Consider the following 16917-nt stretch of genomic DNA (forward strand, 5'->3'; position numbering starts at 1 on the left):
TTTTTCTGGCGTGTAGAAGTCATCGATCGGATGGTGAGAGAATCCGAAAATCTCATCGGGAGATGGACATCTTTTCGCTGCATATTCGTGCGAAAAGACAAGTAGAGCAAGCAAGAGAGCTGCAAGATGGGCACGTTCTGCTCTGTTCTGACTCTCAAAAGGGTGCTGTTGCTGTTTCGGATTTCGAAGCTCTGCAGCACAGTGCAAGCACATCGGTCATCTATCATCACCATGGTCATGTCTGCCATTCTGAACCGTCTCGAGAAGCGTACAGAAGACTGAAGTGCTATAGTGTACACAGTGAAGCCGACGCACGCGCCCTTGTTCTTATGGTTTGCTTGTGCTCGTGCGATGCGGGTGAGGGGAAGGTTGGAGAGCTTGAGCCTAAATTCCAACATGTGTTCGGCTGCGCTGCTGCTGCTGCTGCTCGTTGCATGCAGAATTATGGATTGATTGGTTTGGCGGAGAGCGGATTTTAATTTGGGAGTCAACGTATCTCGAGGCACCGTAGTATTCCATCAAGAGATTGTCGCATCATCCTCTCACCCACCTCCTTCCAACCTTGTTCTCTTCACACACACACTCCTACGCCTCCTTCTATTGGAGACGACCGCATCCTACTTGTCCAACCCGAATTCGTACTTCCAGCCGTCGCATCACTGGCAGCCACAACATGTCGACACAAGCATCGCGCCAGGCGGCTACCTCGCTCTCGGATCCACCACAGCAAGGCACACTCGCGTACGCTTATCGACGATCCGTTGTTGCGCTCCAGAGCGTATTTGGCGGCAACACCGACTCCCAATATGCCGAACGTGAACCGTTGCTGAGCAACCAGGACAACTGGAACGATAACAACGGTGGCTCCAACGCCAACGGCGGCGGCTATGGTGCTGTCGCCTCATCGTCACGCACGCCCTCCTCTCGCATCCGCAAACCCAAAAAGGTGGTCTCGCAGAGCAAAGTGGAAGCCAAGGTGTGGTTTGCCAACGAACGCACCTGGATCTCGTGGTTGCGTGTCTCGATCTTGATCGGCTCGTTTTCTCTGGCCCTCTTCAACTCGGACACGTTCTTCAAGGATCACAACGATCAAGGTCCTGGTCACCACAACAACTACCTCTCTTCCGGCTCTATCAAAGCATTTGGTGCCGTCTATGCTGGTATTGCCGTGCTGACGCTGCTGTGGGGGCTGTACAGCTACCAGCGACGTGTTACGTTGATCAAGACAAAATACCCGGGCAACTTTGACGATCTCGTCGGTCCACCTCTGATCTGCGCTGCTCTCTTCGTCGCTGTCCTGCTCAACTTTATTATCCGAGTCAAGCAGCACAACTACGAGTCACACCCTTAGCATCATGTTGCTTCAAGGGCCCTTTTTCTCTCATCCTCTTGTTATTACCATGTTCTCGTCATTGCTACGCATTCAGTGTTGCTCTTGTTGGCTGTGTCAAGTCTAAACGCCACGCCCTTTGTGAGCCATTCGACGGTCGAGGTAAGCTTGTCAGTGTTGCAGCGACAGCGACAAAACGCAAACAAGGAGCACTCTTACTGTCCAGGGTCGTGCGCAGCCTTTCAACTTTCAATTCCGAAAAGAGAGCGTCGGGCCAAAAACGAGAGCGAGAGAGTTTTGCACCGTGAATTGGACATGTGCGTGCGCTAAAACTTCGAGGCAAAGGGCTCTTTGGCTCTTTGGCTCCTTGGCTCGTTTATCTCGACGCCAGCCAGCTTCCCTGCAAATACATTCTGCGTCGACATTTGCCAGCCAAGAAAGGCATTCCAGGAAACATAGCGGCGCTCATCAGGGTCCACGAAGCAGTTCTTCTCCACCATCCATCGCATCAGTGCCCGCTCACTTCGGTGCGCTCACTCCATTCGGTCCTCCTTGCATCTGCCCACCCGTCGCTTCTTCAATTCCATCCTGTTGTGCTTCTGCGACATTGCGAGCCAAGGCGAGATTCAGAAGCGCGCGTTCTCGCCCGACATCACTGCTCAATTCGTCTTGGCATCCTCTGCAAACCCTGGGCGTCGTTTCCTATCTTCCATCCCAGCTCGAGTCGTCGCACTAGCATCAGCAGCGCTCTGCAGAGTCGTGTCTATCATTTTACAGCACCACAAGGCAAATAAGTTCTCAGCTTCATGCCGTTCCGTTTCATCTGCGCACCTCAGCCACCAACTCTGATTCTCAGCTGATCCGCGCAGAGCCCTCGGTCCTCTGTCACAGCCTCTCGGCCGTCTGGTCTGGAACCCCTTCGACGCCAGCATCCATATCTCGCGCGTATTCCCAATCGATCGCCGCTTCCCAATTGTCTTCCGTCTCTCTAAGCCCTGTGTTTTCACTGCTTCAACTGCGCCAAGAGAGACGTGCGCGCTCTCACATCATGTCGTATCATCCTTCGCACGCCGGTGCGCACCACACCAACTTTCTCAGTGCTGGCTTGCCCATCAACTATGCTCATAACCACACCGCCAACGGCGGCTCGCCGAGCACCAATCCTTCCCTCCTAGGCAACAACATCTCATCACACTCGTTTCCTATGGCTCCTTCTCCCAACAATGGTACAACACAACCACAACAGCAGCAAGCGCAACAGCAGCAACATCAACAACAACAAGCTGTAGTTGCCGCTGCTCAACAACAACAACAACAACAGCAGCAGCAGCAGCAACCAAGTACGTCAGCTCCACCAGGTGTACCAGATCACGACGGCCTCATCGCCCCACCCTCGATGCCTCTAGAGCTCGACTTTGACAATCTTGAGAGCGCCTCCAACTACATGCACACCTATGCGCTCTCCCAGGGCTTTGACATCCGTATTCAGTGGTCCGCCAACAACCAGACCCGAATCTGCTGGTCCTGTTACCGCGGTGGCTTCCCCGAATCCCTCAATCCCGATGGCACCCCCAACACCAAAAAGCGTCAGATCCCCAAGGACAAAGAAAGGCGCAAGCGCGGCTCGCTCAAGATCGGATGCCCCTTTCGCGTACAATGCACCAAAAACTGGAAGACGGATAAGATGGAACTGCGCATCTTGGAAGGAAGGCACAAGCATCAGATGGAGACCGACCGCGAGAACCTGCCAAGTCAAGTCAGAAGGATAAAGAACGCACGCAAACCTCACGATTCACCCAGTACGCCGCAAGCAGGCAATGCGGCGGCCAACGCTGTCGCCCAGGCTGCCAACCTCACTTCGACGCCTACTCCTGCGCCTTCAGCAAACGCAGCTGGATCGCAAGCAGCATCCAGAGGTAGAGCCAGCGCGGCTTCCAAGAACGCCAGCGCCAATCGCAACGCAGCCGCTACTCAGCAGCAAGCACAGCGCGCGACCCCACAGCAGCCGCAACAATCGCCGCAGCAGAACATGACGCCCTCCAATCTCGTCGTCAACGCAGCTGGTCCATCCGCGCATCAGCATCTTGGCCTCCTCGGCACGCCCACCCCATCGAATGGAGATGCCACTTTGCTGGACCTCGATACGGACACAGTCTTGACGGGCGGCTCCAGCTCTGCATCGCCCGTTGCCAAACCATCATTCGAACGACAGATGCTCAACCTGCTCGGTGTGTACGATCGATCCGATGCCGCATCCCGCTCCATCATGGACAAGGAGCTCGAGTCGATGCTCGCACGCGCTGAGACTCGCCTAGATAAGTCGGCGCGCAAAAAGCGAAAGATCGCTCCCAACGGTTCTGCCATCGCCAGCACCGGCTTGCCTCTACTCTCTGGGCCATCCCCTGCTATGTCGGGTAGCGCAGCGAGCAACGGGTCCATAGCGTCACTGGCAAGGACCGCATGGAACGGACGCGCGACGCCGGCAGCTGCGACTCACGTCAATGGCGTTGGGTCGCCGTTGAGGGCTACCACAGTGGGTGCATTGGGTGGGGGCGCTATGGCGCCGGCGACGCCTTTGAATCAACTCGCGTCAGGATCGGCACAGGTGGCGCCACCGAGCTCCGGTAAAGGCTCGGCGAGGTGTAGCAACTGCAAAGCGTACGGACACAATCGTCGACGCTGTCCTCTGGGTTGAGGTGCTCTCACAGGACTGAGGGATCGTTGCCAAGGAGGTTCGTTGGGAACATGGAAGGCAAAGAATGGACGCTATTACCCCGCATTGCTCGTTCTGTCTTCTGTGTATGTGTTGTCTACGTTGAGAGGTTTGGCTTGTGTTTAGCTCTAAGATCGGGAGAGTGTGGAGTGAATCGGGCAGGATTGGACAGTTTCTTCACGTGGCACGGACCGACGCTGTTGAGCGGAAGAAGCTTGCATTTCACCTTGTCCCTACACCACACGTTGCCCACTCTCTCGTCCTCTGAAGCTCTCTTGTGGACACCATCACGCGCACGCACTCTCTCTCTCTCTCTCTCTCTCTCTCTCTCTCTCTCTCTCTGCGCTGCAACACACGCAATCGACCCGCACCGATGGCCGAAAAGTTCTCCAAGTTTCGCGATCCAGGAACGGGCATCCAAGTGTTCCTCACCCCTGTCGTCGCGTCGTCCTCTTCTTCCGGTTTGGCGAGCATCCTGCTACCGCTGTTCGCGGCATTGGGAGTGGTGAGGGCGATAGTGGGAGGAACGAGTTGGGGGCTGTACCTGCTTTTCGGGTGGAAGGGGTTTCTGAGGGTGGTGCTGTTTGCGCTGGGATTTGTGCGGTTGGCGGTAGACGAGGTGTCGAGTGGCAGCGGCAAGAGGAGAGAGACCACGTCTGCTGTGGGAGCGGGAGGAAACGGAGGAGGAAAGGGCGAGGTGGTGCTGGCGAATCACAGTTCTTGGATCGACTTGCTGGTGTTGTCCTACTTGTATCCGGGGATCCAGTTCGTCGTTCCGGTCATCGAGGAAAGTACGATGGCAGCATCGACATCGACTTCGGAATCCGGCGCGAAGAAGAGGGGCACACCCAAAGCCAACGCCATGTCAGCAAACACCCGCATCGCTACCCCTACCGCCTCCACCTCCGGCACCAACACAACCGCACCAGCCATCCTCGGGTACACGATCCTCACCCTCCCATCAGCACTGCGCTTCATCGGAGCGCTGCCACCCACGCGCACCGCGCTGCCTGCTGGCACCACACACATCCACGCAACCCTCTCGGCCACTCTCTCCTCCACCACCGCCCCTCTCGCCTTCTTCCCGGAACTCGTCACATCCAACAACCGTGCCCTGCTGCACATCACCACCCTGCCCCGCACCTCGCCGACTCTGGCACGATGCCACATCACAACGCTCAAGTACTCCCCACCAACACGGACAAGCATCAGCTCCGTCTACACGGTCGGACACCCCACCGGCTCGATATACACCCACCTGGCGCAGATTCTGTTCACCTCGAGCCCTGCCCGAGGCGTCAGTCTCAAGCACTCTGACTTGAGCGCAGGCGAGGGAGGAGAGGCATGGGCCGACCAGGTGGTCGCGTCCATGTCGAACATGGCCAGGCTCAAGCAGACGAGTATCGACTGGTGGAGCAAGCGCGAGTTCCTGACCATGGTCAGGGCGAGGAGTAAGAGGGCGTAATGGGGTCACGTCGAGTGTCGCGAACACAAGGATCGTGCCGCACTTGGTGCAGTCAAATGGAATGCTGTGAAACGATTGAGAGCTAGATTGTGCAATGTGCGATGTGCGATGTGCGATGTGCGATGCGAAAGGAACGTCGTCGTCGTTTTCGTCGACGACGATGATGATGATGATGATGATGCTGGTACAAATACAAATTCAAAGGTCTATCCAAGTCTACTCTAATCATACCCATTCAGCCCGGTCCTGCCGGAACACACCTGCTCCCGTCTCCACCGGTCGATGCGGCTCCCCATCCAGCCGGTGGTCAACTCGTCGTCCGCCTTGGGCTTGGTCAGGCCAATGCGCAGGAACTCGGTGGTATACCTGCACTTCCCCCACACTCTCGCCTGCTCGTCGCGCTTGCGATTTTGCGCCCACTCCTGCTCCGGCCAGCCGTCGCCCTTTTTGCGCCACTCCCACATGAGACAGTTTGCATCCTGCCTGCATTTGCGCTGGCACTCGTCGGCGCTCGGGGTGACAACGTCGGTAGTCTCGCTGTCCCAGTCCTCGAACGCCTGCCAATCCACAATAGCCACCTCGCCCGGCTCTGCGCCCGTTGCCGGATCGACAAACTGCGCACTGTGATCGTTGTGGAAGCGACCGACCTGCTCCATGGCCTGCTTGAGGAAGTGTGGGGTGAATTCATCCCAGACATCGGCCCATCTGACCGTGTCGTTGGCGGGGAGAAGCGGGGTGATGCGGCGCTGGAAGTCGTACATGTGCACTGCGTCGGTCGGGGTGATGTGGTGGAACGTCAGGATGGGCTTACACCACGTGCCGCGCACAAACTTGAGCACGCGTGGAGGATCGCTGTTAAAACGCTCGCCACCTTCCGGGCTGAGCTCCGTAAGGTGCACCCGCGGCGAGTCATAGATCGCCTTCGAGAGGAGAGCGTCGCCAAACGCAGAGGCCTGGATGAGCTCATCGTGCGTATGCTCGAACTCGGCATCGCTCCCAAACGACGCTTCCACCAGCGTGCGCGACATGACAATCCCCGACCCGCCATGCGTAAACATAGTACTCTTGCCGTCATAGTCGCAAAACGACGGGTGGCCCAGCAAGTACTGCTCGCCCTCATCCAGCCGTCCCAACCACTTGACCATCTCGTCCCAGAACACAAACGTGTCCGCCTCCACGAGCACATACCACTTCTTGCCCGGGAAGCGCCTCCACGCCTCGGCCACCGCAGGCAGGAACTTGTACTTGTCCAACTTCCACCCGGCGTCCTTGCTACTCATGTCGTCCAGGTTCTGGTTGCTTTCGAGCAGCGCTTGGAGCTCGCCCCGGAGCGAGCGGAATTCGGGGAGCGCCGAGATGGTCGACGTGACGTTGGCGAGCGCGTCGTACAGCGTGATGTTGCCTAGCTGGAGCGCGTAGTCGGAGACGTAGAGCTGGTTGGGCATGTACAGGTGTGAGCGCGGCTGTTCGGCCAGGTGGATCAGCAGTCGTTTGTGCACGGTTGCCGAGCCCACCTTGGTGATGAGCACCATGTCGTCCTCGAGCCGGTATGCTGGCGTCGGCGGCGTCGGCGACGGCAATGTCGGCGACGTCGTCGTCGTGGAAGAGGAAGCTACAAGCGCGTTCGTGGATGGGGATGCAGGAGGTGGGGAGGAAGCCCGGTAATCGCGCAGCAGCACCATGGTCGCCAGCACGATGCAGACACACACCAACACGGTGGTCTTGCACCTCTGGATCCATCCTGCTGCGCTCCGCAGCAGCGTCTTGGCTTCGCCGCTGTCTGGCGTGTATGGGTCTTGGAACGGCGATTTGGCAGCATGCGTGTGCCAGGCGGCCTGTTTCTTCTCCGACAGCTCGTACGGCTGGTCGTGCGACGGTAGGGGATACAAGGTGGCAGTAGCGTGCTGCAGCGGTGATGAGGAGAGCGAGGACGAGGCGGAAGCGTGGCGCGATGAGCCGACGCCGGTGTCCGTGTCTGAGGTTGGGATCGCGACGTATCCCGATTGTGACGACACCATCGTTTTGTTTTTCGCCGCTATGCTACTACGAGAGGTGGTTCAACAAGGGCTTTCAATGGTGGTAGATGGTGGTGAGCTATGTACCGGATGGGGATGTCGACCAGAAGAAGGGGAACGCAGTACGATAGGACAAAAGGGGACTACCGGTAGCAGCTCCAGCGACAACTCACCGGTCTTCCAATCAAGGAGAGGGAGAGGGACAGGGCATCCACTCAGCGTCCATGCCCACACACAGCCCCCTCTTCTTTCTCACCACCAAAAGGGCAAAGATAACCCATAACCCACATGGACCCTGACCACGCTCTCTCGCTCTGGCTTGCACTTGTAGCAGCGCTTGTGCTTAGGAGGGCAAGAGAGAGAGAGAGAGCGCTGTGCATGAAAAGGCCACCCGGTCTCCGATGGGCGACGCACCACTGACGCTATCGGAACTGCGAGACACGCACAGAACCAGTGCGCGTTGACCGCGTGCTCGTGCATACTGTGATGTTGCGGGCGGAACGTGGGTCGCCCGTCCCGTCTGCTGCCAAGCTGTCCCGGGTCTTTTTTTTTCTTCGTATGGCGATTTTTGGCAGCTCGTGGGTAAAAAAAAGAGCGAAAAATCGTATTCGCTTGGCGAGACGCAGCAAGTCCGAGGCGGTCTGTCCCGGTTTATTGGCTTTTTATTATTGATCTTGGCTGTGCTGCTGCTGTGCCAGTCGATTGAACTGTCTTTGCCGGATCTTTTTTTCAATTTCTGTTCGCCGGTCGGTCCCTTCCCGCTGTGCCCGTTCGGGACGAAATACACATGTTGTTGCTCGCCACTCGCCGCTTCGTTCTTCCTGTAAGCTCTGAATCGTAGTGCAGCCACGAACCCGCGGCGAACAGGAAATCTGACAGCGTGCGTTCTCGTCGCAGCAGACTGCATGCACGGCAGGTGACGCTAATTGCACCCGTATCAATGTAATCAATCCAACGGTGCATTCTGCGCTGGCAAACTCGGCATTTTTTTTTCGCTCTTGCATTGCAGGTTTCGTATGCACTTGGTCATCATCCCGACTCCCCTACTTTTTGTCACGTCACAGTCACCGCAATCCCGTTCTCCCTTTCGTCCGCGCCTGGTGGTCCGTGTGTTCAGCTACTGTACTACAAAATATAGGGACGAGTTTGTATGCATGATCCCTCGCAGCCGTCACTGCTCATCGGTACAGAGAAATGAAGCAAGCTGGCACGTTTCGCTGTGTGTTGCAGCCTGCTCTCTTCTTCTCCCAACGCACGCTGTCACAAAATTTATAATTGCGAAATAGGGGAGGGAAAAGGAGGCCTCGATATCATGACCTAAAAACCCTAACACCTTCACCATCCATCACACGCGAACACACCCGTGCTGAGCATCGATTGCATTGTCATTTCTACAGTTCTAGACACTATTTGCACCTATCCAAGTCAGCCATCCGAATTTTCTTTCGCCTTGCCCTTGCCCTGACTTTGCTTCTGCGCCTGCCGCTTCGCCGCCAAAACCTGGTTGCGTGGCGATTTGGCGAACATGGTCTTCTTCGCATTGAACTTGGCCTGCGACTTGGCCGCTTCTTCCACCAGCATGCTGAGGGCGGCCAACGAGGATGGATCCCAGCTCTCTTTGCGCACGCGTTTGGGTAAGCGGCCCTTGCCGTTGGTGAGCGCTTTTAAAACGTATTCGTGCACTGCTTGTGTTATCGCGTGTTTCGGGGGGAGCGATGCGCGAGATTCGAGGTGCGTTGGAACAGCAGCGGTGTCAGATTTTGCCTCGTCGTCGTCGTCGTCGGAGAAGGATTCAGTTGCCCACTGATAGTGATCTTCCTCCTCCTGCTGGTCGTTGTCGTCAGAGGATGTAGCGTTGTTGTCGTTGTTGTCGTCGTCCCTGGGTGCCGATACAGCGCTCCCGCTGTTCTCACTAAGCCGTTGCAGCTTCTCGTAGAACTCAACCCATCTCTCATCGTCCGCTGAGGCTTCCATCAGATCGTGATCGAATAAAGCCTTCTCGACCAAATCCTGCGCTGGTGCTGATGGAAGCGACTCATGGCACCCGGTTCGCCTCAGGTTGGCAAACGCCTTGACCTTTGTACGTGCGTGTATCTTGAACTCCTTTGCCTCCATGGGACCCCTCTGTTGGTCGCCCATCTTTCGCTTCTTGTGCTTCTGCGTGTCTTTGCCCTCGTCACTAGCTCTTGCCACGGTGGCAGGTTCACTCGGTCGGCGGACACCGCTCATTGCGGAACAGCTCCCGAACCAGATCGAGTCTGCTGGTTGAGCACGCGCTGGAGCAGATTGGTTAACACCTCGGCCCTCTGTGCGGAGCCCAAGGACATAAACACCTCGGCGACGCTCTTGCCCTTTGCGTCTCGGATCCTTCCGAGTTGGCTTCCTGCAAACGCACCGGCAAGCGCACCCGGAATGTTGCCTACGATGAAGCCTAGTGCAGTGCCCGATGCGCCGCCTACCCACTTCCAGAACGGAGCGACGCGGTGCACTTCAGGTCGGAGCAGCTCCTCAAAGACGTTGGCAAAGATGCCGTCTGCCTGTGGCTGACTGCTTCCGGCTCTGCGACGGCGGTCCTCGTTGGTCTGGGTGCCGTTCGAGTCGTCCTGCTCTTCCTCCTGCTTGAAGGCACCAGGGAAAAAGCTCTCGAAAAAGTTTGCCGAGTACTTCTGCTCCTTTTCGCTGAATTCGGTCGCTTCCTCGTCGTCCTCGTCGTACGATGCGTCACCACCGCCGGAGAAGAAAGAGTCGGTCGAAGGGCGCGAGTTGCGCAGCTGGTCGTACTCGCGTCGTCGATCCGTGTCCGAGAGCACGTAGTAGGCGTCGGCGAGCGTCTGGAACTTTTGCGTGTAGCGTTGACGCTCGGCAGGGGTGGCGTTGGGGAAACGATCCGGATGCGTCTTGAGCGAGCGCCGCTTGTAGGATTCCTTAGTCTCGGCGGCCGACGCGGTCGGGGTGACACCTAGCGTTCGGTAGTAGTCAGGAAGAGGCGCGTCCATACTCGTGGTTTACTGTAGGGATTAGGGCTGATTATGCTCTGTGTGCAGGCAAGAGAATGGACTGCGTTGCGATTCGACGCGGATGATGGCGGCGATGAGGAGTTCGTAGTGGTGGTGTTATGGAAGGAAGCTGCGGAAGCAGTGCCACCTTGCTCTTGTAAGGACGAGCCCGTGGCCTCGAATGGCCACACAAGAGTTGCCGTGGATGGCAGCGTGAGTGGCAGCTGAAAGCGTGTGAGAGGTGGAAAGACAGGCAAAGGCGAAGGGCGCCAAGCGAGTCGAAAGACGTCACCGCTCCCTTTTTGGGCTGAGTCGCCTTTTCAAGGGTCCATCACCTAGTTTGGCATGTGAGTTTGCTGAATAAAGCTGAGTCATTTGTTGGGGAAACAGCTTCGATTTGGCCATTCACGACAAATTCAGATCGGCAAATCGGGATCATGGCCACTACACTCGATGGACGCTGTTGTGCATCAAACGCCCACAACTATCGGAGAGAGCCGTTCCCGCTGCTGGCATCGCAGTCACTAGCGCTAATCACAAGCGAGAGTGACATTGGATGCGGCCATGCCGACGTGCATGTGTTGAGCGGCGTGCTGGAGAGCTCGGATGCAGAGAGCAACCAGCACGGGTCGGGGTGTCGATCATCCAAAGACACAAACAAACGAGTGATCTGCAACGCATGAGATTGCAGTCGGAGAGGATGTGCGATAAGCTCTGAGCGCTATTGGAGATAGTGCCTGGTTCGAAGCCGCCGGCAAGTACACCTGTTACAGAACAAGACTCGCCCGCTGCATTGTCACGGCCGCAGACTCTACAAGCTATGACAGGGGCTCCCAGCATTATTAGGCTGGCCGAGGCTGACTCGGGCCTCGCGGATGGCCATAGCGCCGCATTCTTCCGTCAAATTCAGAATCAGAGCTTTGTCGACTGAAGAGTGACCCGAGGCGTTAGGTCGCATCGACCCCGCCCCTCACTGCGAACCGGCAGAGGTGCACCTGCAAGAGGCGACTCGAAAGCTTCGGTGCATCTCGGTTGGGGGCGGCGGCAAGCAACGCTTAAGGATGGTCGCCGGAGTTTCGGTGTCCTTTCAAAAAGATCGAGGTCAACAAGATTGAGCGTTTTGATCGCAGACTCACCAGCCGCAGGAGAAGGAGGAATTTGCCTCGACTGATGACGGTACACTGACAGCTCGGTTGAGTGAGATAGAGTCGAGTCTGGCATGAGGGGGTGCGGCGCTGAGAAGGCTCGGCAAGCATGCCCCCTGTCGATCCTCATAAACCGGTTGCATCCCAATGCCTCAACGAAATTCATCTCCTGTTGAGGCAAGGGTGAGTTATGGCATGCTGCTGCTGATGTTGGTGATGATGACGATGATGCAGTAAAAGTAGTCAAATCGGCTCTTATTTCGATTTACGACGTTGCTTGAAAGATGAGATGTCCACTCGACCATGGTCAGGAACCACTTCTCCTATCGAGGGCTGATAGGGGGACGAGTGTGTGACCATGTGTGAGCTCGGCGAGCACTCTTCCCGTGCACGAAGAAGCGCAGAGTGGGCAAGATAGGGGAGGAGCATCAAAGGAACGCCTTGCTGCCGGCACCCTTTGCATGAAGAGGGTGTGCCGGTTGATTCGGTCTTCGTCTACCAAACCAGTCCGAGCAACGTTTCTCATCTGGCCTCTTTCGGCAGCTTGTACAGTCCATGTCGAATAAATTTGAGCACCGCAAGCGCCTGTACCGGAGGTTTACTTTGTATTGATGGCATGCTGCTGCCAGGGTGCCAGAGGAGTGGCTCGCGGCAGAAAAGGTAGGAGTGGCAGTCCTACTTGCATGTTCCGACGGGAAAGTCAGCTCGGCAGCAGAGACTTGAGCAGCGAGTGGAAGACGCCGTCGATCCAGCAGCAGCGAGGCAGAGAGACAGAGTTGTGCAATTGGATCACAGCGTGGCACGGTGTAGGAATCGGAGCGACGAACATCGAAACTTCGTCTGCAGCGACGAGGCGACTTACATTGTGCACGGCACGGCGGAGCAGAGCAGAGCAGCGCGAGCAACAGCGGAGAAGAGGAGAAAAGAGGGTTTCGCCAGCATGACCAGTGCTGCTGCGCTGTCAGATGCCGCCGCCGTGCCTTCCGCCGGTCCGCAGATTCGCTTCCTTGCCTTGTTGTTGCTTTATTTATTTACTCAAACATGAATAAAATTTCTTCAGCTTGCCTGGCTGTAGTGCCTCCCTGCCATTTCGTCTTTTTATGTGACTTATGGAATCGGTCTGCACCGCCCCTCGGCTTTCCGAAGATCGATCGACAGACAGGCAGAAAAGCGGCGCGCGCGCGTTTCTTTTGCATGGATTAACCTGTCCAGCCGCACGCTGTTGGTCTCTCGGTGTGCGCGTGTGTCTCTTTCCGAACAGCATCAACTGGGCCATGTCAAAACAACGCATTCAAAATGCCCCCCTTTCTTCCAGCTGTGTTTATGCTCCAACTTTGTGTGTGTGCAGTATGGCTTGTCAGCCCTCGTCGCAGCCATGCGCACCATCCCGAGTCCAAGTGCAACCATGATCCAGCAGAGTCCTTCGCCCGCATCTCGTGCATTATTGTCTTTGCTCTTCACCGTTTGTGCGTGCGTGCACTCGGCTGACCAAACCAGTTTCGTGGACCACGCTGCGCAGTGCAGTAGCTTGCCCGTCGCATGCACCCATCGCTCTCGTGCCCGCCCTTCGGCCTGCAGCAAACATGCAGCAGCGTCTCGTCTCGCTTCGTGCCTGCCCTTGGCTAAGAGAGTCTGTAGATGGCTGAAACCTCGATCTCACTCGAATTCGTCCCTGAACACCGCCTTCTTCCTCCGACCCACTCTTGCCGCCGGCTCATAGGTGCCGCCGCCGCCGCCGCTTCACCCCCCGCCGCCGCCGCTACTCCTTTGTCTCCTTTAATAGCAGCCCGCACTTGATCGATCCCCTGTTTGCGCACTGTCTTCCCCCCCCTTCTTTCCCGTTCGGTACCTGTAGACGCTCGTTTCCTCAAAAGCCCCTTTCGATTGGCTCTCTCTCTCTCCTTTCCTCTCCCGTCCTTGTCTTCTTCTTCTCCATCATCGTCACCAACTCCATCCTCCATCTGTAAACAGGGACTTTCAAAATGTTCTTCTCCAAGGCCGTTTCGTCCATTGTGGGCGCCACCGTTCTCGCTGCTGCTGCCGTCTCGGCTCAAAACTCGGCGAGTGTAGAGCCTTTCAGCTACGGCACCGCCAACTCCAACTACCCCGGTGTCCGATCGACCGCCCGCAACGGTCCTACCAACCCTTCCGCGCCGCAGCTCAACACGCCCATCAACCAGACTTCGACTTCGCGTCTCGCCTCGATCAACTCGATCGACGACTGGTGCACCTTTGGTCCCCCCGGTACCGGTCAGCCGCTTGCCGACGTCGAGGAGATCACCGTCGCCTACTGCACCAAGCCTCGTAACAATGCGCGTGTTATTCCGGACGGCTCGGTCACCGGTGCCCACTTTGTCAAGACCCCGCTCTACGTCCAGCTCATGGCTGTCGGTGACTTCACCAGCATCGGCTTCCAGCAAGGCGACGAGGGTGGAGAGCTCGACCCTCACGGCGCTACGGGTCAGGGCAACCCCGTCGGCGGCAACGTCACTTCCAACGTCTCGGGCTCGGACGTCTTCTACGAGGAATGGATGAACTACGCTTCCTACAACCAGATCTGCTTCCGTGTCTGCATTGCCGGCAGCGAGCAGGCTCCTACTGCGCTCGAGTGCCAGCACACACTCGATGTGATGGGATGCAACTTTGTCATGCCCGGCAACTACGCCGACAAGGTCTTCGAGACATGCGACGGTGACTCGGCCTACCCTCCCGGACTGTACCCCGTTGGCAACGGTCAAACTTCGACCTTCGTGCAGTTCTACACGGGCACCTACGTTGCTAACGGCGTAACTTACTCGTACACCAACGGCTCGCCCGACGAGATCACCCCTCAGGCTGCTTACTCGACCCCCGCCACCTCCAACTGCCAGACCACCTCGACCATCGCCAACGGTATCAAGTCGATCATCCCTTCGTCCAGCGTCGCCTCTTCTTCCTCCTCGTCTGCTGCCAAGGCCTCCAAAACCCAGTCGTCCGGCTCGTCGAGCTCCACCTCTGGCTCGTCTGGCTCGTCTGGCTCCTCGTCGGGATCGGGCTCCTCGGGCTCGGGATCGGGCTCGTCTGGCTCTTCGGGTTCGTCCGGCTCGAGCAATGCTTCGACCAGCGGTGCTTCCAAACTGGCCAACAGCGCTGCTGCGGGTGTGCTTGCTTTCGCCGCCGTTATCGCTGGCGCCATGATGCTCTAAGCGTGTGTGTGCAGTCTGCTCGCACCCCCAGCTCCTCTCTTGGAGCATTGCACTACCATTTGCCACTTTATCCGCAAGACCATGAACAATGTCTGTCTTTTCCTTTCCTTTCGCTTCTTCCTCGAGCACTTTTCTGTTCTCTGAAGTGATCCGCTTCTGTTGATATTTACATACACTTCCGTCACACATACACTCATTCAATGCTTCGGTCTAGTTTCGGTCCGGGACCTCGTTACCTGGTCGGAATGTAAATGCATACCTGCCGATCTGCTCAGTTTGTGTCTTGTGTGCATCCCAGCGTTGGTTGTCTTTGCTGAGGCTGGTGGCTGTCTGAAAGATCAGCTTGTATCGAGAGGAAAGAGGTATAGGTGAAGTGTGCTGGTTTTGCTGTGCTTGCGTTGATTTCGCCATTGCAGCTGAGCGCCATATTTTTTTCGGATATCGGCGACATTTTCTTCTCGCACTCTCCCCACATTTCTCGAGTGGAATGGCTTTAGAGGTGTCCTTGTCACAACACCACATCACTTACACAATACACGGCTAGCATCTCGTTGGTCCAGTCGGCTTGGAATACAACCACTTGTTGTCGAGGACGGTAGTCGCGCGGTGCTCTTGGTGTAGACGAGCAACAATTACGCGGTCTCGGACGACACCCTGCCACACCATGATCGTGTCAATAAGCGCTTTGAGGTTCGGCGCAAGGCCGGCTATCCATGCCAGTGCCTTCGACATAGCAAGACCGCTACCATCCTTCTCTCGCTCAGCAACAACAGCAAGGTCGATATCTGTGAACTCTTCGACCTTGTCACCAACGGCTCCCCAAGCATACGTGTCCCACTCGACGAATCCGTGGTTCAATCTGGCGTTCGAAGACCATCTTTTCCGCACCGTTGATCCGTCAATACCGATATGCTTTCTGTATCGCAACTCACCCTGTGTCGTAGTGGGACGCAACCAGAACCCTTGGAAGGAGCTCAATGCATCTGCAATGCGATCCATCGGCCTTCCCATGGTACGTCGTCGATCGGGCGGAGGCACAGTGTACCACGATCTGGGCAACACCAACTACTCGTTCCACATCCCTCGAGAAGCCTTCGACCGCCGTACGCACGCCGAGCTTGTCGCACGCGCCCTCAATGCTGACCCCCTTGCACTGCGCCAATCACGCACAGATCTGGCACGATCCGATGTAGGAGCATACGTCAATGGGCGCAACGACATCTGCATCCGTGTCAAGAGCGGGTTTGATCGCAGCTCGACAGCAAAGACAAAAGCGGAGGCAGACGAGCGGGGATTCGAGGAGCGCAAGGTGTCGGGAAGCGCGTACAAGCTGGTCAACAAACGAGCCTACCATCACGGCACAATGCTGCTCTCTGCCAGCCTGGGCAGTTTGGGCAGTTCGCTCAAGAACGACCGTGGAGAGCTGCTCGTGACTAAAGGGGTTGCGTCGGTGCCCGCACCGGTTGCCAACTTGACAGACGCGTTCCCAGATCGCAAGACCACACTCGACCACGACACATTTGTTCAAGGCGTGGTGGCTGAATTCCACCGCACCTATCCTGCATCGAACAGTATCGAGGCGGCGCAAGTCGACGAATCGAGCTTGGCCAGGCCGGAACACAACGAGGGGAGATGGAAGTTGAAGGGAAACTTTGACGAACTGCAGAGCTGGACGTGGGTGTTTGGTCAGACGCCCGAATTCACACATCGCGTGACGATGCACGACGCTTCTGAGCTGGGCTCGCAACAGACGCAGCAAGGGTGGGGACCGTTCTCGGTCGAAATCCACTCTAAAGAGGGGATCGTGTTGGACGCTCAATTGGTAGAGGCGCGATTCGAAGATGGAGCCGTGGAAAGAGAAGTACGGAAAGTGATTCAGAGTTTACAAGGCAGGCGATATGACGAACTGGCGCTACCTCCTCCTTGGGGACCGTCGTCGCCATCAACGGCGAGTGCGGCAGCCGCAAAAGAAACGCATGAAGAGCCAAGCATTGAGGACAAGCTGTTGCACTGGTTGCGTACCGTGCTGTGACCGGGGTCTAGTCATGGTTCACTCAATCGTTCAGAA

General features: G+C 56.9%; 8 protein-coding genes across 8 annotated transcripts; 5 read left to right on the forward strand and 3 right to left on the reverse strand.

Annotated features, from left to right (window-relative positions):
• Positions 1-673: 673 nt before the first annotated feature.
• EX895_001095 (uncharacterized protein) lies at positions 674-1351 on the forward strand (the record flags this gene model as incomplete). Its single annotated transcript, XM_029881695.1, has 1 exon — positions 674-1351. The coding sequence occupies one exon, from the start codon at positions 674-676 to the stop codon at positions 1349-1351; it is 678 nt and encodes a 225-aa protein (XP_029741783.1).
• Positions 1352-2378: 1027 nt separating this feature from the next.
• EX895_001096 (uncharacterized protein) lies at positions 2379-4025 on the forward strand (the record flags this gene model as incomplete). Its single annotated transcript, XM_029881696.1, has 1 exon — positions 2379-4025. The coding sequence occupies one exon, from the start codon at positions 2379-2381 to the stop codon at positions 4023-4025; it is 1647 nt and encodes a 548-aa protein (XP_029741784.1).
• A 391-nt stretch (positions 4026-4416) lies between these two features.
• On the forward strand, positions 4417-5508 carry EX895_001097 (uncharacterized protein; the record flags this gene model as incomplete). Its single annotated transcript, XM_029881697.1, has 1 exon — positions 4417-5508. One exon carries the CDS (start codon positions 4417-4419, stop codon positions 5506-5508), a length of 1092 nt encoding a protein of 363 aa, XP_029741785.1.
• Positions 5509-5729: 221 nt separating this feature from the next.
• Positions 5730-7526, reverse strand: EX895_001098 (uncharacterized protein; the record flags this gene model as incomplete). The annotated part of the gene is made up of 1 exon (XM_029881698.1): positions 5730-7526. One exon carries the CDS (start codon positions 7524-7526, stop codon positions 5730-5732), a length of 1797 nt encoding a protein of 598 aa, XP_029741786.1.
• A 1422-nt stretch (positions 7527-8948) lies between these two features.
• On the reverse strand, positions 8949-9662 carry EX895_001099 (uncharacterized protein; the record flags this gene model as incomplete). The annotated part of the gene is made up of 1 exon (XM_029881699.1): positions 8949-9662. One exon carries the CDS (start codon positions 9660-9662, stop codon positions 8949-8951), a length of 714 nt encoding a protein of 237 aa, XP_029741787.1.
• Positions 9663-9748: 86 nt separating this feature from the next.
• EX895_001100 (uncharacterized protein) lies at positions 9749-10519 on the reverse strand (the record flags this gene model as incomplete). Its single annotated transcript, XM_029881700.1, has 1 exon — positions 9749-10519. The coding sequence occupies one exon, from the start codon at positions 10517-10519 to the stop codon at positions 9749-9751; it is 771 nt and encodes a 256-aa protein (XP_029741788.1).
• Positions 10520-13646: 3127 nt separating this feature from the next.
• Positions 13647-14849, forward strand: EX895_001101 (uncharacterized protein; the record flags this gene model as incomplete). Its single annotated transcript, XM_029881701.1, has 1 exon — positions 13647-14849. The coding sequence occupies one exon, from the start codon at positions 13647-13649 to the stop codon at positions 14847-14849; it is 1203 nt and encodes a 400-aa protein (XP_029741789.1).
• A 988-nt stretch (positions 14850-15837) lies between these two features.
• Positions 15838-16881, forward strand: EX895_001102 (uncharacterized protein; the record flags this gene model as incomplete). Its single annotated transcript, XM_029881702.1, has 1 exon — positions 15838-16881. One exon carries the CDS (start codon positions 15838-15840, stop codon positions 16879-16881), a length of 1044 nt encoding a protein of 347 aa, XP_029741790.1.
• Positions 16882-16917: the final 36 nt, after the last annotated feature.

This window comes from Sporisorium graminicola, chromosome SGRAM_10 (genome assembly GCF_005498985.1).
Source record: "Sporisorium graminicola strain CBS 10092 chromosome SGRAM_10, whole genome shotgun sequence".
NCBI classification, from domain to species: Eukaryota; Fungi; Basidiomycota; class Ustilaginomycetes; order Ustilaginales; family Ustilaginaceae; genus Sporisorium; species Sporisorium graminicola.